This window comes from Phalacrocorax aristotelis, chromosome 27, assembly GCF_949628215.1.
Source record: "Phalacrocorax aristotelis chromosome 27, bGulAri2.1, whole genome shotgun sequence".
In the NCBI taxonomy this organism is placed as follows: domain Eukaryota; kingdom Metazoa; phylum Chordata; class Aves; order Suliformes; family Phalacrocoracidae; genus Phalacrocorax; species Phalacrocorax aristotelis.
Genome location: NC_134302.1, coordinates 566,739 through 587,689, shown reverse-complemented (window position 1 = coordinate 587,689; position 20,951 = coordinate 566,739). Strand labels below are relative to the sequence as shown.

Genomic DNA, 20,951 nt, shown 5'->3' with positions numbered 1-20,951 from the left:
GACTCACCTCTGTAAGACTGAAAGAAATACAGGAACAGTTAGCACAGCCTCTCTTCTTTCAAAGAGAAGGGGGAGGGAGATTTACTAGAAAAAGTCATGTCAAAATGAAACCTAACATTCCGCATGCCGTCACCTTGCTAAAGAGAGCAGAAATGAGTATCAAGTGAGCCACAGCTCTGGCTGAAGCTTCACCTCTGCAAAGGAAGTCTTGAGTTGAAAAAATAATTAAAAAAGCCCTGAACCCCTCTGTTATTTCTTGCGTGGTCAAACTCTCTACAGAAATCAGGCAACACCGCTTCGGACTGGGTTTGGTTATGAGGAAAATTTTATTGCTTCAATCTAAATGTCAGGTTTGATGGTCAGCATTCTTCTGAGAACGTTTGCCTGCAGCCTTTGCTGGTCGGTCGCAGGTTGCGATGGCAAGCTCAGGCACAAGTACTCAATGCATCTCTCCATAAGCCACACACCTGAAACGCCTGGCAAAGAGTGAGGCAACATTTCCTGGTGATGCTGCAAACGTTGCTTACGTTTTAGTCCTCCCCTCCAGAGCTCTCTTTGGGTATCTCTTCCTTCTTCACTTCCTTGCATTTCTTTTCCAATTTTGCATCACTGGAATGCTCGCTTCTGTCTTTTGCTGCTTTCTTTGGAGTGCAATTTCATCCTCCTCTTCACAGGGGTGTTTCCTCTTGCTGTGTGTTGGTTTTTCATTTGCCTGGCACGAAACAACAGTCATCTTAGTCTCGGGTTGTTCTTGCAGCCTCTTCACGGCTTCGGTCTCATCCTATCATTTTCCAGCAGCACTTGATATGACACGCAGGAGCCTGAACCAGCACTAGGAGCTGGAAATCAGGCTAGGGTCTTGCAGCCACGTCTGCCCCTTTCAGAGCAGTAACTCATCTTTATGCCCTCTCGGACCTCCATTTTGCCCCTTGTCGCAGCTAGCCAGCCTCAGAGAGCAGGCAGCTGGCGATTTACACAAGCACAGCAGCTTGTTGCAGTGCCAAGCGGGAAGAGTGAAGGAAGGACCTGGCAAACTGCACAACAGACAGAACTCATGCTCTCCTGGGACGGAAAGCAAAACCCACTGAGGGAAAACAGCAACAACAAGGTCAGTAACAGGAGGGGGACTGTATTCCAAACACCCTTTCACACTTGTTATATTACCTGGCATAGAAGAGCAAATACGCGCGCTGGCGCAGAACCGTCTTGATGTCACACAGGCGCACAGAGGCATCGTTCATCTTGTACCACTGTCCATTGCTGCCCTGCAACGAAAGGCAACGCTATCTTTAGACGAACGGCAGGGTTTTGAAAAGAAAAACACAGGCAGGGCACCGCTGAAGGACACACAATACACCAATGCAAAGTTGACTTTTACCTTTACGAAGCAGTAATAGTGTCCTGCCTGACAGCTGGAACCTTCATGCACCAGGACAGCGTACAAGGAATAGAGCAGCGGTTTTCCAGGCGCTTCAGATGTGTATGCGCCAAGGTCCAAATATTCCGGATACTCCACATCCTGAAGAGAGACCAAGAAGACTCAGAAATTATCCTGAGAGCCTTTAGGAAACAGCCTGAGAAAACCTGCTCACCAAACACAGGCTAGAGGTCAAGAAATAGCTCTTGCTTCAGCAAAAGCAGGTGTTGCCATTTCATCACTGAAGTGGCAGAAATCTCTGCTCGGCCAAACCAGCTCTTGATGAGCACAGTAGGAACTTAGCTTCACACCCGAACTTTCCTCTTACCACAAGGGAAAGAGCCAGGCATAGCTATTGCATTGATTGTTCTTACATGGCTGCACTCGATAGCCGTTTTGTGCAGATGCTAACAACTTCCAAAAACGGATTCTGCTTTGGGAAAGGTCTCCTTCCAAGCAGACAAAGTCCCAGCGCGCTCATAGACATACCTTGCTAATCTTGCTGCCAGAGAAAGGATCAAATCTCTTCAAGCACACTGTCAGGATGTTGGAGGAACAGTGTATCGTAAGCCTCTTGGACGCAGCGACCAGCTCTTCACACCTTGAAAACAAGCACAGACCCGACTGTTGCAACCTATCTTCTCCCTGCTCCACCCTCCTCCAGGTAGGCTGGAGTTACGGCTTGCTTTGCCCAGCTGTCGGATGCCCGTGTTTGCATCGCAGAGCCCTTCAGCCCGTAGGCTCTCACTGAAGCTACTAGCTTCGTTCAAGGGTGCCTCACTCTGGAGAGCAGCAGGCGACTCTTCACAAGACAAGAACTAGCCACGACACTGCTCAGAGAGCCAGCGGGGGCGGCTGCTGCCCCAAGGACTGAGGTCTCCCCCACAGAGACGCAAGCATCCAAAAAGCCTTTCAAATGAAACTGTTGACTGCTTTCTTGAGGAAGCTGCCATTGTCAAATCCCCCTCCAGAGCTCCTCCCGGCTTCGGCTCACCACCACACAGGGGACGAGTCTTTTCCCCTCTGGACATAGGGCTAGTTCAGCGGGTGGCTTCAGAGCTAGGAAGGCCGACCACCTCCAGGGCAGACAATGCCAGGAATAAAATGCTCATCAAAGCTTTCCAAACATTCAGGCAGAAGGGGAAAAAAACACCTGCCTTAGAAACAAATGTATTATTTTCCAAATTCCGGACGATTCAGGAGGATTAGTTGTACGGGGAAGAAATGAAAAAAAAAAACAACAAAAAACCCACAAACCCCAAGCTGTGTCACGAGTGGGTTTCCCAAATAAGTCAAACCATAACTAGTGCTCCCAGACACGCAATCCCATAAGCCAGGATCTACCGGGAAGCTGTCATTAGGCATCATCTTACTTGCTACATCTGTAGCCATTTTCACCATCCAGCTGCTCAGGCCTGACAAAGCCTTCCAGAGCTTCAGCGACAGAGGAGGGTTCCTGGACGAGAAAGAAAGGAGAGCGCTAAGCTGCTGGAAACGCAGCGCCCCAAGAAATAGCTCCCCGTGGGGTACCAGCGCTATCCCAACAAACAGCTACCCCTGGGGGGCACCAGAGTTGCCTGCGGTACGCGTGGTCAAAAGAACAGAAATAACAAAAGCAGTCAGACACGTATTGAGGGAGCCCAGAGCAGGGCGGTAGGACAGTGTCGCCTTGGCTGTAGGAACCATCCGTACTCTTTGCCCAGCTGAAACCCAGCACACGGCACAGGGAGACCATTGACAGAGCTTCCACCTGCGGCGCACGGAAGTCCAGGTCCCTTCCCACCCAACAACAAGCTCTTGCGTGGTAACGGCGCACGGGTTCAAGTCAACGGACTTTACTGGAGATAACCTGGGCCCCCTGCAGGGGTCTTGAAATATTTTGCACCCCAATATCCAAACATCTCACCTGGATATCCAAAGGAACATCCAGGAAGGGCTCGTAGGAATCGGAGACTGCTTGGCAGCTCAAGCACGTGACTAGAAGGCAAATCAAAACGCTCAGCGACAGGGGAAATCAACGGTGCCGGTTTATGCTCTTCCTACCTACTACACCAATCACATGAACAGCCGTTTCTCACAGGCAGGCAGAAGGGCACAGACAATTCCAGGAGAGCGACAGTTGTGGAAAAGTACCTCTGGATCTCAGAAAGCCCCCAAAGATTTGATGGACAACGGTAGTGGTTTGAGAAGAGATGTCCAAGCTGGAAATAAATGGTAAGGCAGAGAGTTATCTCCTCCAGGAGTTTTACTCGGCCTGAAAACCCTCGGCACAGGTTTTCCTTGACGGGAGTACACGAAGGAGTCCCACGGGCTTCGGAACATTGGAGAGGTAATTTGCCTACTCGCTGCTTCCGCTCAGACAAGCCCTCTGCATGGCATCGACAGCGTAGCGTAAGAACTCGTGGGCGTCCTCCTGCACGCCAAGCTGGAAATGTTCTCCTATGCCTACGAAAGAAGCAGCTCGTAGTTGTCTCGTACCAGAACAGAAGGGAACATGCCAAAGCACCTGAAGCGACTTACGTGTCAGAACACTGACGACAGCCCTAGGCTGGATGGCTCTGGCTGAGGAACGCAGGACGATGTTAACGTGCTCTTCCATTGTGCACATCATGCAGAAGCCTTGCTGACGACCTGAAGAGGGAGGGAGAGAGGGAGGGAAGGAAGCAAGCTTCGCAGGTTAGCAAAATACCAGTAGCAGTGGGAAACCTAATGGAGATCTTGAAGTTACAAGGGCAGTCTCCACTCCTCCTCTCCCAAGGTGCCAAGGTCCCAACAAGCCCAGGACACTTTAGTGCGTAGAAAACTTCCTTCAGAGGGCAGCTTAACTGACCCAAGATTTCTGTGCAGTAAGCAAGGAGGGTTGAACTTGCAGGAATAAGGACCGAGACCCAGGGCTAGAAAGAGCTGCCTTTCTGAAGATGAACACCAAGGTACGATAAGCGGCTTCTAGGCTTGAGTGCTCAAAGAACACCAACTTGGCGGGCTGAGAGAGAAGGGCTGCTGTACTCCTTAATCAAATTCCAGATTCTGGGAATCCTTGGGAAGAGCCCAACAGATTGACAAGGAGATGTTCCTCGAAGGACTCACACGACTGGCTGTGCTCCCGAGAGAGCAGGTAGTTGGCCAGAGGGGGTGTGTACGTCAGGCACTGCAGGACGGAGTTGAGGAAGCACGTGTTGCCCAGGTTGTAGAGCCCCGCTCCAACTCTCTGTTGTTGCTGCCAGGCCATGCAAATCTTCTCTGTGGGAAACAGGATCCTTTGTGGAGGAGCCACTCCCTCGGCAATGACTGCAGGGAAATGACATTTGAAAAGAGATGAGAAGAAACTGCTGCTCAAAAGCCTATTTTAGCAGTCGAGTTCTGTACAGGAGCACCCAGGACAACCAGCCCTAACCTCCAACACAGAAACATCGGGGGAATCCTAACACTGCCCTTGAAATTTGCTGGTCAAGAAACAGTTTTGAAAATAGGCTGTTCCCCAGGTTGCTTTGGCCAAAGTCCAGCAAACCCACAGCCTGATTTCTGTGCCTCGGGCTACCTTCCTTTCCCTCTAGAGTCCTCAATTGGATTAGCAGGCCAAGCCTTCCCTTTTCCTGAGTGTACCTTGACAAAACCAAGCAAGGACCTAGCACAGAAGGTACCCCTACTGATGCCAGACCTTTCTACGAGCAATGACATCTTTCAAAGGCTTGTGCAGAGTGGCAGAGGAGTGACAAAACGTGTTTTCTGCTGTCGAACCGAAAACACCTGGCTGAGTCTGGCTGCTACCAGGGAACGCCCCAGGATTCGCTACTCCAGGTGGTCAGCACGTCAGCATTCAGGGAAGGGGCACCAGCCGCGCCCGCTGCCTTTGGGGATTCGCAAAGCCCAAGCCTGCCGGTGAAGCCGTTACTCACAGGAGTCGTTCCCCGTTGTGGCCATCGCTCCTCTCAGGAACAGAGGGGATAGCGCTGGATGACAGAGGATGTCAGGAGTCCCGTCACCTGATTGCAAAGGAAGAATTGTAGGTCAACAAAATGAGTTTTAAAAATCTCCTCAAACAAAACCCACAGAACAGCATCTGCCATCACACCTGTTTCAGTGGTACCTGTAACAGCCGCGGAGCTGCAGGCTGACGCCCTCACCATCGCTGCCACAGGGCCACAGCTCACAGCAATTTCAAAGGCCCATTTGAAAGACTCCAGTGCATGGCACCGCCTCTGAAGAGGACCTGCTGCCGGCCTGTTGCCACTGTTAGCAGCAGAGCCCGCTCTGGCTCTCTAGCCCACACTTCCCCCGTCTGCAGGAGCGACTGGCTTTAGGCTGCTGCTCCTGCTTCAACGGCTGCAGTTGCCGCGCTCCTTTTCTGTCACCCTTCCTACTGCATCAGTCAGGGTGGGCTTCTGGTGATTCTAGGCTGCCCCAATGCCTCCGACTACGCTGCCACCCCCCTACTTACCTACACTGGGTTCTGGCAAAGAAAGAAGTATTAGCAAATATCCGGCCAGCCTGGAAAGGTGCAATAGCTCGGCCTAGGGCTCGGAAAGTCTAGAACAGCCCCTACTTCTATCCTGGATCTACCTACTCTATGATCTGTCCTGCAAGTCAGATCAGAATTACCTTTGGGAGACGATGGAAGCTGGGGAGAAGTGGGCAGTAAACGCGGAATGCTTGGAAAAGAGGAGCCACGCGAGGAGCGAAGGCAGGAGCCGAGTTGTCCCCAAGGCCAGCTCAGCCCAACTGGCCTTCCCTGGCCCGCTCCTCAGGATCACAAGCCCTGGCCAGGTGAGCTCACAAGCGCCGGGCGGGTGCCGCATCACCGCCCCTTTGTGACACGGGGACGCAGGGGGACGTGCTGCGGCCAGCAGCCGCCACAGACCCGGCAGCTCACGTAGGCAGCCGCTGGCGGCCCCTGGGCTTCCCCTCACGCTGCTGGTGAAGGGCCCTTCATCCGCCGGCAGAGCTCCCGCCTCTTCTGAGCCCCACGGCCAGGTGAAGACAAGCCTGGCCAGGCCTGTAAGCGTTCCTGCTCACAGCTCTGGCTGGCACACTCAGGTTCCTAAGGCTTTCTTTTCCACTCCTCCCAGGTACAGGACTGTGTCCATGAGCCCTGTGTAGCAAACCACTCGCTCTCTTACATGTTCGTTGCCAAGGCACTTTATCTGCTCCCCCCGATACAGCCACAGGCTGACTCGGAACTAGCGCTACCAAGGAAGTGTCCTCAGCAACTGCGCTGGGTTGACCTTGCCTGGCCACCAGCCCCCCAGCCAGCTGCTCCCTCACCCTGGAGCTCCCCCAAAAGATATGTGGGCAGCTTTTTAGCATCTGGTTTAATGCCTTGGCCTGCTCCGAGGGCAGCCACTGTTGCTTCTGACTGACGAGCAGCTGGTTGTTATTCCTGCCTCACTTGAACTGGCCGCTTTGGCCCTTGCCCCGCCTGCATCGTCTGCTTTATCCCAGGCCTGCTCGACGCAGTTAGTTTGACTCCTGCCAAGCTCAGGACAGTTATCTGGACATTCTCTTTTCATCCTCCACTTGGAACATCCAGTTTAGCCACAGCCTTGCTCGGCTGGCTTATTTTCATCACGCACCTCTCACGATGGCTGGTATTTTCCCTCTTTTGCTTGGGGGGAGGCTCGTTTTGCCCCTTCTCCACACAGGCTCCCTGCATTTACTCCTGCCCTGCTCGGGTGGCCCTTTATGCCCTGGCCAAGGTGGGGTGCCTAGCTTTGCTCCTGCCCTGCTTGCAGCATTTAGGTTTGTCCCTGTCCTGCTCCTTTTGCCCCTGCCCCCACCCCGCTCCCAGCAGCCACTTTGGCCCCTGCCACAGCAGGACTACCAGGGCTCCAGAACCGTTTCCCTGGCAGCAGCCACCGGCCGGGGGCTGTATTTAAGGCTCACACCACAGCCTCGCCTTCCAGGACAAAGTCACCTTCGCTTCCAAGCCCCCTCTAGCACCGCTCCTCCAGCTGCCACCTGGCATTCAGAGGGGCAAAGTTACCTCACTGCCGGACTCATCACCGGCTCGGCGCTCAGGAGCTGCCAGCGCCCGACGCCACCCAGGGAAGCGGAGGGTCCTGGCAGCTGCATGTTGAGCGGGGTGTGCCCGCTCACCACCCAAACGCTTTAGCAATGGCTCTTGTGCTGGGGCAGCGTGGCATTTGTTACCCTTCACAAAGCGCCACGGCAGGCGGGCTGGCTTGGCTGACCGTGGCTGAAGAATGCTTGTGCCCCAAGAGGCTCCGTTTACAGAAGGCATCTTGCCCGTAAGAGGAACTGGCCAGAGTTTTTTTTCTTATTTGACTTTTTACTACTCTTCTTCCCAAGATACCTGCTGAAAAGCAAACAAAGAAACAAAAGTTTTAAAATATATATATGTCAAATATATATACGTATTTCATTGCTGTTACTAGTAAAGGCCCAAGGAGCCTGACCAGAAGCAGCTACCAGGGCTTCCAGGCGCTAGAAAGCTCAGTCAGACCTGTGCAGATGGTGTTTGCCCTCATTAGACATCCCTGACGCTGGAAATGCCAACTTGCAAAGCTCTCTCCAGATCTGATACATTGCCCATCACTGAGGTAAATAACAATGCCTTGACTGAGAGAAACAAAAACAGGAGTGCTCCAACTTTGCTGTCTTTTTTGACTCCAGAAGCTGTTGCAGCCATCCAAAGCTTCATGCTTTGGGACTGTCTGTCTTCTTCAAGACTAAATACTGTGGGGGTAGATTTCAGGCACGTGTTGGGCCACCTGAGGAGGATCTTCTTGGCCAAGAAGTTTTTCCACCTCTGTAGCTCTCTGCAAGCTCAGAGCACAGAAGGAGAGCCAACTAGTCCGTGATGCTCCTGCCAGGCACCACAAATTGTTCACTGGCACCACCGGAACCCAACAACTTTCACAGAATCATAGAATCATTAAGGTTGCAAAAGGTGTCAAGGATCATCAAGTCCAACCATCAACCCAACACTACCATGTCTCCTAAACCATGCCCTGAAGCGCCACGTCTACATGTCTTTGAAATGCGTCCAGGAATGGTGACTCCAGCACCCCTCTGGGCAGCCTCTTCCAATGCCTGACCACTCTTTCAGTAAAGAAATTATTCCTAATAGCCAACCTAAACATCCCCTGACGCAGCTTGAGGCCATTTCCTCTTGCCCTATCACTACTAACTTGGGAGAAGAGACCAACACCCACCTCGCTACAACCTCCTTTCAGGTAGTTGTAGGGAGCGAGAAGGTCTTTGCTAAACACAGGCGTGACCGTGCAGCCGAGGAGAGGACCTGCCTCTTGGCTGTCACTGCCTGCTGCTTTGCAGCATCCCAACTCTTCGCTCCAGCGCCTCAGGACCACCTCCAGTGCCGTGGGGACTGGGCACAGAGGAGTGATCCACAACAGGGCAGCGGGGGGGTCTGCTCTTCAGCCCTCTTTCAAGACTCCTGCTTTCCACCTCTCTGGCCTGCTTCCAGGTGCTGCCCTTGATCCCGATGTGCTCACGGGAGGTGGTGGAGCAGCAGCGCCTGAAGTCACATAGTAGCTTCCAGGCTGCCTCATCTGCCTTATGTCTTCTCCCTCTTTGATGACCTCGCCTGCCGGCTGCAGCAGGGCTGCTGGCAACGTCCACCGTGGAAAGACAACACAGTTGTGCCTCGCCCTGCCAAGCGACAGCGTAGGGACAGCAGATGCTGACTACATTCCTCCAGGAAAACTCTCCCGCTCTCCTGCTGCCCCCAGCCTGTCCCCCTGCATCCTTCCCCCTCCGATCCCAGGTGTAAGGGACTGGAAGGGTCAATGTCTCAAACATTGCTGTAAAGTGGGATGTAGCAAATGGCAGGCGGGAAATTCATGGACACAGGGCATGGGGGGGTGCGCTGGAGGATGCGCAGTCCCAGGTTCTGCTGGGCCTCACAGCGCAACTTGCTGAGGTCATGCAAAGTTCATTTGAGGAAGGCGTTTATGACCACCCAAAAGACCCCTCGCGACCTCCCCTCAAGATGGCGGCCAACAGAAGGTCATGAAACCTCTGGAACAAGAACCATATAAGCTCACAGGAGGCACAACTGAAGGCGGGGCTTAGACTATAAAAGACACTACAACAAAGAGACTGGCACGTGCCCACCACCGGAGAATCATCGCGTCTGTCGTCATCGGCACTGGATCCAAGGGTGGTGATGTCTCCCTAGCTTTCCCCGTCTCTCTCTTCTCCCCTCCTCTCTCCCCCCCACTTCTTTTACAACTATTCTTAACAAGAACCCCCACCGTCAATGCTTTTCCATCTTTTCAAGTGGGAGTTGCCTTTTCAAGGTCAAGTTACTTCTGTGTTGAAATCAAGTGTTTAATTGATCGTTTGGTGGTGTTTCATCTTAATTTAGAACCTTGATCGCTTGTCCTCCTCCTCTCAGGTTGGGACGCGACAGGGTGTAGAGCCTGAGTCCTGTAAGGAGCAGCTGAGGGAACTGGGGTTGTTTAGTCTCCAGAAAAGGAGGCCGAGGGGTAGGACAAGAGGGGATGGCCTCAAGTTGTGCCAGAGGAGGTTTAGACTGGATATCAGGAAAAATTCCTTCACCAAAAAGGTTGCCAAGCCCTGGGACAGGCTGCCCAGGGCAGTGGCTGGGTCACCATCCCTGGAGGTATTTAAAAGGTGTGTAGATGTGGCACTTAGGGACCTGGGTTAGTGGTGGACTTGGCAGTGCTGGGTTTATGGTTGGCCTCGAGGATCTTAAAGCTCTTTTCCAGCCTGAATAATTCTATGATTCTATAAAGGAGGTGCTTGCATTGCTGGGATGGCATTTGAATGAGCCGTTGGTGCTGCTGTTGGTACCCAAGCTGGGCACATGTTTGTAGGAGCTGGGGGATATCAGGGAGGGGGGAGAGTGCACCCAGCAGGGGGAGGCTGACCAGGTGAAGAGGGAGTGTGTGGGGTGGTGGGGGGATACAAGGGAGGTGGAGGCACAGGCACAGAGGCTGGTGCTGGTAGAGTTGGGGCCCGAGTCCTTTGGGCACGTTCGCTGTGCGGGCGGCCTCGACTTGATCCTCTAAAGAAACCGCAAAAATGTGTCACTCTGTTACACTCTGCCCTGATCTTAAAGAGGAAAGCAGATGAAGTGGGAGCGTGGTGGCGAGCACTTCTTGTTATCGGCTTAAGCATCTGTCTCCCTGCTTTCTGTCCATTTGAGACTACACTAGATTCTTCATCCTCATCCTTGCCTTCCACAGCCTCCCCTCCAAGAGTTCCCTCAGTCTCCTCTCCTCACCCTCAGCTCTGCCGCCGTGGATGGAGGCTGCCCGTGCTTAAAAGAGACTCCCATCTATCTCCCTCGTGCCAAGTGCCCACCGCTCCGCCGCCACGCCTTGATACACTTAATACTTCACACTCCCGATCTTCCAAGTACTGCACAGATATGAACCGATCTTCTCTCAAACTCGTTTTAGCTTCGGCCACATACGCTTCCTATGTTGGTGCCTCATGATGATGTCTTTGTCCTGCTCTGGTCCCTGAACTGTTATTTTCTTGCTTACCGATTTTGAGATTTTAGGCAATCTGTGGGATGGATCCTGGGTTTTGTTTTGATTCATCTTTAAGATTCAATAAGCACACTGCACCCTTACAATCTGCCTGTAACACACATACACCAAAAGGAAGGACTAACTTGACACTGCAATAATAGATAAAACAGCCTCCTCTCTCTCCAGCCGAGGGAAAGCAGCTTGGCTATCCGGGATGACTAAACTGAAGAGATTCAAAACTGTCAGAAAATAACAGCGTTGACTTTTGCAACAATTTCTTCAATTAGTATCAACTAAGTTGTGAAAAAAAGAAAGTTGGAGGCTGATTTCTATTGGGAAATCACTTTCTTCGGCCCTATTCAGCCAGTAATCAAAAGGGTGGCTTTCCATCTGATCCTTTAATTATATTCAGTTTTTATAGGTAATCATGGTTTCCTCAAAAAGCGTTTGTTTTTCAGAGTTCCCTTTTCAATCACAGACTGGAGTTTTATTTTAAATACTCTTACTGCAAGCACAGATCCCTGTTGTTAAAGCCAATTCAAATTAAGCCATTCCAAAATCACTTACCACTTGTATTCTCCGCAACTATCTGGGCGTAGCTTTTTCATTAGAAATCAGCTGTTGTAGAAGTTATGCGTTACAGACTCCTTTAACAGGCTACCAGTAGTAATACATTGAATTTCTGTGGAACACTTACAGTTCCCAGCCTGGTCTGTCACCTGCTGAGCGAACTGTGCTGGCTCTCATGGATGACCTTTTGGAGTGGGGAGGGGAAAAACCAAAAAATCCTATTCAGTTTATCTGAAGATAATTTTTGAAAAGCAATTCTAAAGTTCTAGTTACGTACTAGTTGTGGGTACTGATTGTCCCTGGGGGCCCAGAAGACTTGGTAACGCTGCTTGTCTTAGCAGAGGAACCCAACAGCCCTTGTGAATCAATGCAAACGGCTGGAAAATAAGCTCTACTGAAAGAAAAGACTCACTGCCTATGTTGAAATAAATCTTACCTTCTCTTCCAACAAACTGCCGATGGACAGAGAGGAGATTTGGGAAGTTCAGCGGCCATCGCTGGAGCAGCAGGAGGCGTAACAGTCAGGAGCGGTGGTGGCGGCGGCGGCTGCTGTTGCTGCCGAACCTCCTTACAGAGCCTTTTTGTGTAGCCAGTCCCATTTCTGAGGTTGTTCGCAGCCTAGAGGCGGAAAAGCATTGACACAAAGGTAACAGGAAACTTCAGTAGATATAGGAACAAAAGCCTCCACAGAGTAAAATTACCTGCATATTCCTGTAAATGCCACCAGCCCTAACAGAAATCAACACACAGACACATGCCCACATCCCATTAAACACTGATATTAATGACTGGTAACTCAGACCACCTGGTATTTAAAGTACTAATGACTGGTAACTCAGAGTACCTCAGTCACCTGTGCTTGAGGTGATTTACGGTGACCTGGACGATCAACAGTCACCCAAAGATCCAGATGAAGCCCAGTGCACACGAGCCATGGGGCAGAAGTTTGTACGGAGCGCACCATCCTCGTATGCAGCCTCATTGGCAGTGACGGCCTGGAGAGGGGACGAGGCACCAACAGTGGCGGAGGTGATTGATAGACTCCGGGGTTACGAGACAAATCTCTCGTCCTCGCTCGTCTCTGCTGTGGAGAAACTATCCCAAGAGGTCCAGCAACTCAAGGAAGATATGCCCTGCTCCCCACCGCGACAGAGCACTGTCGCAGCTGTTAGGAACAAGCGTCCTCTGGCTCAAAGGAGGGGATACACACCACGGGCCACCCTATGGTTCTACCTGCGTGACCACGGAGAGGACACGATGAGGTGGGAAGGCAAGCCTACCTCGGCCCTAGAGGCACGAGCGCGTGAGCTGCAAGGACGAAGAGTCTCTCAGGGAGGCTCTTCCAGGAGAGCTGCTGCTCCAGTTTCTGGTGAGCAGGTCCCCAGACAGAGGAGGAGAAGTGCTGATTTTATTTCTGAGCGAACAGAGGGACTCCTGCTTCACATTTACAGGAAGTGAGTTGTGACTGCCATGATCAAGACTACAGGGGCCCTGCCTCCAGCCAGGTGGAGGAAAGGGACAACCGGGCTTAGTGGACTCTGTGGATCTGACGACCTCTCTTTTAAGGTTAAAAGCCTCTATTTTTATATCACAAACCATCACATTCAGGGTCGAAACCCCTCTTTTAACGCTCAGTGCCTCATTTTGAGGTCCCAAACCCTCACTTTTAGGGTCCAAACCCCTCTTTTAATGCTCAGTGCCTCATTTTTCACCCCAAACCCTCACTTTTAGGGTCCAAGTCCCTCCTTTTCAGGAATAAACCCTCATTTTTAAGTTCCAAAGACTCCCTTTTCTTGTCCAACCCCCTCTTTTAACCCTCAAAGCTTTATCGTTAGGACACAAACCTCACTTCCAGGGTCCAAAGCCCTCTTTTAACGCTCAAAGCCTCAGTTTTAAGTTCCAAACCCGTCTATTTGGAATTAAAGCCTCAGTTTTTGGTCCCAAACACTATACTTTTAGGGTTTAAACCTGGTTTTAAACACACAAACCCTCATTTAGAGGTCCCAAACCTGCAGTTTCAGGGTTGAAACCCCTTTTTTAAAGAGAAAGACTCGTTTTTACGTCCCAAACCTTCATTCTTAGGGTCCAAACCTGGCTTTCATGATCAAAGCCTCATTTTTCACCCCAAACCCTCACTTTTAGGGTCCAAGCCCCTCCTTTTCAGGGATAAACCCTCATTTTCCAGTTCCAAAGACTCCCTTTTATTCTCCAAAACCCCTCTTTTAACCCTCAAAGCCTTATAGTTAGGACGCAAACCTCACTTCCAGGGTCCAAACTCCTCTTTTAAAGCTCAAAGCCTCATTTTGAACAGCCAAAGCCTCACATTCAGGGTCCAAACCCCTCTTTTAACTCTCAAAGCATCAGTTTTCTGTCCCTAAATGACACTCGTAGGCTTCAAACCTGTCTTCTACAATCAAAGCCCCCTTTTTATATCCCAAGCCCTGACTTTCAGGGTCCAAACCTGTCTTTTTTAGGCTCAAAGCCTCAGTTGTAGAGATCCAAACCTTCACTTCCAGGGTCCAAACCCCACTTTTCAAGACAAACCCTCAGTTTTAGGTCCCAAAGACTCATTTTAAAGCACCCCAAACCTCACTTTTAATATCAAAGCCTTACAGTTAGGACCGCAAACCTCACTTCCAGGGTCCAAAACCCTCCTTTAAAGCTCAAAGCCTCATTTTGAACAGCCAAAACCTCACTTTTAGGACCCAAAGCCTTCGCTTAAGTCTCAAAGCCTAAGTTTTATGTCTCAAACCCTCACTTTTAGCATCAATTCAGGTCTTTTAATGCTCAAACCATCAGTTTTTTGCTCTATACCTTCAGTTTTGGAGTCCAAACCTGTCGTTTAAGGCTCAAAGCCTCATTTTGAAAACCCAAACCCTCACTTTCAGTGTCCAAACCCCTCTTGTAAGGCACAAAGCCTCATTCAGAGGTCCCAAACCCTCACTCTTAGGGTCCAAACCAGTCTTTTTTACTGCCAAAGCCTCATTTATGTGTCGCAAACCCTCACTTTCAGGGTCCAAACCCCTCTTTTAACGCTCAGTGCCTCATTATGAGGTCCCAAATCCTCACTCTTAGGGTCCAAACCAGTCTTTTTTACTGCCAAAGCCTCATTTCTATGTCGCAAAGCCTCACTTCCAGGGTCCAAAGCCCTCTTTTAACGCTCAAAGCCTCAGTTTTAAGTTCCAAACCCGTCTATCAGGAATTAAAGCCTCAGTTTTTGGTCCCAAACACTATACTTTTAGGGTTTAAACCTGGTTTTTAAACACACAAACCCTCATTTAGAGGCCCCAAACCTGCAGTTTCAGGGTTTAAACCCCTTTTTTGAAGAGAAACACTCGTTTTTACGTCCCAAACCTTCATTCTTAGGGTCCAAACCTGGCTTTCATGATCAAAGCCTCATTTTTCGCACCAAACCCTCACTTTTAGGGTCCAAGCCCCTCCTTTTCAGGGATAAACCCTCATTTTTAAGTTCCAAAGACTCCCTTTTATTCTCCAAAACCCCTCTTTTAATGCTCAAAGCCTTACAGTTAGGACCGCAAACCTCACTTCCAGGGTCCAAACCCCTCTTTTAAAGCTCAAAGCCTCATTTTCAACAGCCAAAACCTCACTTTTAGGACCCAAAGCCCTCTTCTAACACTCAAACCCTCACTTCCATGTTCAAAACCCCTCTTTTAACGATCAGTGCCTCATTTTGAGGTCCCAAACACTCACTTTCAGGGTCCAAAACCCTCCTTGTTAGGCACAAAGCCTCATTTTTCAGTTCCAAAGCCTCCCTTCCATTGTCCAAACCCCTCTTTTAACCCTCAAAGCTTTATAGGTAGGACGCAAACCTCACTTCCAGGGTCCAAACCCCTCTTTTAAAGCTCAAAGCCTCATTTTGAACAGCCAAAGCTGCACTTTCAGCGTCCATACCCCTCGCTTAAGTCTCAAAGCCTAAGTTTTACGTCTCAAACCCTCACTTTTAGCATCAATTCAGGTCTTTTAATGCTCAAACCATCATTTTTTTGCTCTATACCTTCAGTTTTGGAGTCCAAACCTGTCGTTTAAGGCTCAAAGCCTCATTCTGAAAACCCAAACCCTCACTTTCAGTGTCCAAACCCCTCTTGTAAGGCACAAAGCCTCATTCAGAGGTCCCAAACCCTCACTCTTAGGGTCCAAACCAGTCTTTTTTACTGCCAAAGCCTCATTTCTATGTCGCAAACCCTCACTTTCAGGGTCCAAACATGGCTTTTGCCATCAAAGCCTCATTTTTCGCCCCAAACCCTCACTTTTAGGGTCCAAGCCCCTCCTTTTCAGGGATAAACCCTCATTTTTAAGTTCCAAAGACTCCCTTTTATTCTTCAAAACCCCTCTTTTAATGCTCAAAGCCTTACAGTTAGGACGCAAACCTCACTTCCAGGGTCCAAATCCCTCTTTTAAAGCTCAAAGCCTCATTTTGAACACCCAAAGCCTCACTTTCAGGGTCCAAACCCCTCTTTTAACTCTCAAAGCCTCAGTTATAAGTTCCAAACCCCTCTATTAGGGATTAAAGCCTCATTTTGAGGTCCCAAACCCTGACTTTCAGGCTCTAAACCTGCCTTTTTAGGCTCAAAGCCTCAGTTTTGGGGCCCCAAACCCTCACATTTATGGAACAAGGCCCTCTTAACACTCAAAGCATCAGTTTTCTGTCCCTAAGTGACACTCGTAGGCTTCAAACCTGTCTTCTACAATCAAAGCCTCCTTTTTATATCCCAAACCCTGACTTTCAGGCTCTAAACCTGTCTTTTTTAGGCTCAAAGCCTCAGTTGTAGAGATCCAAACCTTCACTTCCAGGGTCCAAACCCCACTTTTCAAGACAAACCCTCAGTTTTAGGTCCCAAAGACTCATTTTAAAGCACCCCAAACCTCACTTTTAACATCAAAGCCTTACAGTTAGGACCGCAAACCTCACCTCCAGGGTCCAAAACCCCTGTTTTAAAGCTCAAAGCCTCATTTTGAACAGCCAAACCCTCACTTTTAGGACCCAAAGCCCTCTTCTAACACTCAAACCCTCACTTCCATGGTCAAAACCCCTCTTTTAACGCTCAGTGCCTCATTTTGAGGTCCCAAACCCTCACTTCCAGTGTCCAAACCCCTCCTGTAAGGCACAAAGCCTCATTTGTGTGTCGCAAAGCCTCACGTTTCGGGTCTAAATCCATCTTTTAAGGCTCAAAGCATTATTTTCAGCTTCCAAACCCTCATTTTTTGACTTCCAAATCTCTTTTTTAAGGTTCAAAGCCTCTATTTTTGTATAGCAAACCATCACTTCCAGGGTCAAAACCCCTCTTTTAACACTCAGTGCCTCATTTTGAGGTCACAAACCTTCACTTTCAGGGTCCAAACCCCACTGGTAAAGACGCAAACCCTCATTTAAAAGTCCCAAACCTTCACTTTCAGGGTCCAAAACCCTCCTTGTTAGGCACAAAGCCTCATTTTTCAGTTCCAAAGCCTCCCTTCCATTGTCCAAACCCCTCTTTTAACCCTCAAAGCTTTATAGGTAGGACGCAAACCTCACTTCCAGGGTCCAAACCCCTCTTTTAAAGCTCAAAGCCTCATTTTGAACAGCCAAAGCTGCACTTTCAGCGTCCATACCCCTCGCTTAAGTCTCAAAGCCTAAGTTTTACGTCTCAAACCCTCACTTTTAGCATCAATTCAGGTCTTTTAATGCTCAAACCATCAGTTTTTTGCTCTATACCTTCAGTTTTGGAGTCCAAACCTGTCGTTTAAGGCTCAAAGCCTCATTCTGAAAACCCAAACCCTCACTTTCAGTGTCCAAACCCCTCTTGTAAGGCACAAAGCCTCATTCAGAGGTCCCAAACCCTCACTCTCAGGGTCCAAACCAGTCTTTTTTACTGCCAAAGCCTCATTTATGTGTCGCAAACCCTCACTTTCAGGGTCCAAACCCCTCTTTTAACGCTCAGTGCCTCATTTTGAGGTCCCGAACCCTCACTTTTAGGGTCCAAGCCCCGCCTTTTCAGGGATAAACCCTCATTTTTAAGTTCCAAAGACTCCCTTTTATTCTCCAAATCCCCTCTTTTAACCCTCAAAGCTTTATCGTTAGGACACAAACCTCACTTCCAGGGTCCAAAGCCCTCTTTTAACGCTCAAAGCCTCAGTTTTAAGTTCCAAACCCGTCTATCAGGAATTAAAGCCTCAGTTTTTGGTCCCAAACACTATACTTTTAGGGTTTAAACCTGGTTTTTAAACACACAAACCCTCATTTAGAGGTCCCAAACCTGCAGTTTCAGGGTTGAAACCCCTTTTTTAAAGAGACAGACTCGTTTTTACGTCCCAAACCTTCATTCTTAGGGTCCAAACCTGGCTTTTACCATCAAAGCCTCATTTTTCGCCCCAAACCCTCACTTTTAGGGTCCAAGCCCCTCCTTTTCAGGGATAAACCCTCATTTTTAAGTTCCAAAGACTCCCTTTTATTCTCCAAAACCCCTCTTTTAATGCTCAAAGCCTTACAGTTAGGGCGCAAACCTCACTTCCAGGGTCCAAACCCCTCTTTTAAAGCTCAGTGCCTCATTTTGAACAGCCAAAACCTCACTTTTAGGACCCAAAGCCCTCTTCTAACACTCAAACCCTCACTTCCATGTTCAAAACCCCTCTTTTAACGACCAGTGCCTCATTTTGAGGTCCCAAACACTCACTTTCAAGGTCCAAAACCCTCCTTGTTAGGCACAAAGCCTCATTTTTCAGTTCCAAAGCCTCCCTTCCATTGTCCAAACCCCTCTTTTAACCCTCAAAGCTTTATAGTTAGGACGCAAACCTCACTTCCAGGGTCCAAACCCCTCTTTTAAAGCTCAAAGCCTCATTTTGAACAGCCAAAGCTGCACTTTCAGCGTCCATACCCCTCGCTTAAGTCTCAAAGCCCAAGTTTTACATCTCAAACCCTCACTTTTAGCATCAATTCAGGTCTTTTAATGCTCAAACCATCATTTTTTTGCTCTATACCTTCAGTTTTGGAGTCCAAACCTGTCGTTTAAGGCTCAAAGCCTCATTCTGAAAACCCAAACCCTCACTTTCAGTGTCCAAACCCCTCTTGTAAGGCACAAAGCCTCATTCAGAGGTCCCAAATCCTCACTCTTAGGGTCCAAACCAGTCTTTTTTACTGCCAAAGCCTCATTTCTATGTCGCAAAGCCTCACTTCCAGGGTCCAAAGCCCTCTTTTAACGCTCAAAGCCTCAGTTTTAAGTTCCAAACCCGTCTATCAGGAATTAAAGCCTCAGTTTTTGGTCCCAAACACTATACTTTTAGGGTTTAAACCTGGTTTTTAAACACACAAACCCTCATTTAGAGGTCCCAAACCTGCAGTTTCAGGGTTGAAACCCCTTTTTTAAAGAGACAGACTCGTTTTTACGTCCCAAACCTTCATTCTTAGGGTCCAAACCTGGCTTTCATGATCAAAGCCTCATTTTTCGCACCAAACCCTCACTTTTAGGGTCCAAGCCCCTCCTTTTCAGGGATAAACCCTCATTTTTAAGTTCCAAAGACTCCCTTTTATTCTCCAAAACCCCTCTTTTAATGCTCAAAGCCTTACAGTTAGGACCGCAAACCTCACTTCCAGGGTCCAAACCCCTCTTTTAAAGCTCAGTGCCTCATTTTGAACAGCCAAGCCCTCACTTTTAGGACCCAAAGCCCTCTTCTAACACTCAAACCCTCACTTCCATGTTCAAAACCCCTCTTTTAACGACCAGTGCCTCATTTTGAGGTCCCAAACACTCACTTTCAGGGTCCAAAACCCTCCTTGTTAGGCACAAAGCCTCATTTTTCAGTTCCAAAGCCTCCCTTCCATTGTCCAAACCCCTCTTTTAACCCTCAAAGCTTTATAGGTAGGACGCAAACCTCACTTCCAGGGTCCAAACCCCTCTTTTAAAGCTCAGTGCCTCATTTTGAACAGCCAAAGCTGCACTTTCAGCGTCCATACCCCTCGCTTAAGTCTCAAAGCCTAAGTTTTACGTCTCAAACCCTCACTTTTAGCATCAATTCAGGTCTTTTAATGCTCAAACCATCAGTTTTTTGCTCTATACCTTCAGTTTTGGAGCCCAAACCTGTCGTTTAAGGCTCAAAGCCTCATTCTGAAAACCCAAACCCTCACTTTCAGTGTCCAAACCCCTCTTGTAAGGCACAAAGCCTCATTCAGAGGTCCCAAACCCTCACTCTTAGGGTCCAAACCAGTCTTTTTTACTGCCAAAGCCTCATTTCTATGTCGCAAACCCTCACTTTCAGGGTCCAAACCCCTCTTTTAACGCTCAGTGCCTCATTTTGAGGTCCCGAACCCTCACTTTTAGGGTCCAAGCCCCGCCTTTTCAGGGATAAACCCTCATTTTTAAGTTCCAAAGACTCCCTTTTATTCTCCAAATCCCCTCTTTTAACCCTCAAAGCTTTATCGTTACGACACAAACCTCACTTCCAGGGTCCAAAGCCCTCTTTTAACGCTCAAAGCCTCAGTTTTAAGTTCCAAACCCGTCTATCAGGAATTAAAGCCTCAGTTTTTGGTTCCAAACACTATACTTTTAGGGTTTAAACCTGGTTTTTAAACACACAAACCCTCATTTAGAGGTCCCAAACCTGCAGTTTCAGGGTTGAAACCCCTTTTTTAAAGAGACAGACTCGTTTTTACGTCCCAAACCTTCATTCTTAGGGTCCAAACCTGGCTTTCATGATCAAAGCCTCATTTTTCGCACCAAACCCTCACTTTTAGGGTCCAAGCCCCTCCTTTTCAGGGATAAACCCTCATTTTTCAGTTCCAAAGACTCCCTTTTATTCTCCAAAACCCCTCTTTTAATGCTCAAAGCCTTACAGTTAGGACGCAAACCTCACTTCCAGGGTCCAAACCCCTCTTTTAAAGCTCAGTGCCTCATTTTGAACAGCCAAGCCCTCACTTTTAGGACCCAAAGCCCTCTTCTAACACTCAAACCCTCACTTCCATGTTCAAAACCCCTCTTTTAACGATCAGTGCCTCATTTTGAGGTCCCAAACACTCACTTTCAGGGTCCAAAACCCTCCTTGTTAGGCACAAAGCCTCATTTTTCAGTTCCAAAGCCTCCCTTCCATTGTCCAAACCCCTCTTTTAACCCTCAAAGCTTTATAGTTAGGACGCAAACCTCACTTCCAGGGTCCAAACCCCTCTTTTAACGCTCAGTGCCTCATTTTGAGGTCCCAAAGCCTCACTTTCAGGGTCCAAACCCCTCTTTTAATGCTCAGTGCCTCATTTTGAGGTCCCAAACCCTCACTTTTAGGGTCCAAGCCCCTCCTTTTCAGGGATAAACCCTCATTTTTAAGTTCCAAAGACTCCCTTTTATTCTCCAAATCCCCTCTTTTAACCCTCAAAGCTTTATCGTTAGGACACAAACCTCACTTCCAGGGTCCAAAGCCCTCTTTTAACGCTCAAAGCCTCAGTTTTAAGTTCCAAACCCGTCTATCAGGAATTAAAGCCTCAGTTTTTGGTCCCAAACACT

General features: G+C 49.1%; 1 protein-coding gene across 1 annotated transcript; it reads right to left on the bottom strand.

Annotated features, from left to right (window-relative positions):
* Positions 1-1,052: 1,052 nt before the first annotated feature.
* On the bottom strand, positions 1,053-5,338 carry LOC142048786 (ubiquitin carboxyl-terminal hydrolase 42-like). The gene is made up of 9 exons (XM_075075979.1): positions 5,314-5,338; positions 4,505-4,705; positions 3,938-4,048; positions 3,324-3,394; positions 2,791-2,873; positions 1,907-2,018; positions 1,379-1,519; positions 1,165-1,265; positions 1,053-1,062 (listed from the first exon to the last, which is right to left on the bottom strand). The coding sequence occupies exons 1-9, from the start codon at positions 5,336-5,338 to the stop codon at positions 1,053-1,055; spliced, it is 855 nt and encodes a 284-aa protein (XP_074932080.1).
* Positions 5,339-20,951: the final 15,613 nt, after the last annotated feature.

Bases quoted from the DNA above. Each gene is read 5' to 3' on its own strand.
- LOC142048786 (XM_075075979.1), bottom strand. From the start codon at position 5,338: ATGGCCACAACGGGGAACGACTCCT. The intron at 2,874-3,323 runs GTGAGATGTTTG...TTTCTCGTCCAG, and splicing joins ATGTTCCTTTGGATATCCAG to GAACCCTCCTCTGTCGCTGA. The intron at 1,266-1,378 runs GTAAAAGTCAAC...CTTTCGTTGCAG, and splicing joins ACTATTACTGCTTCGTAAAG to GGCAGCAATGGACAGTGGTA.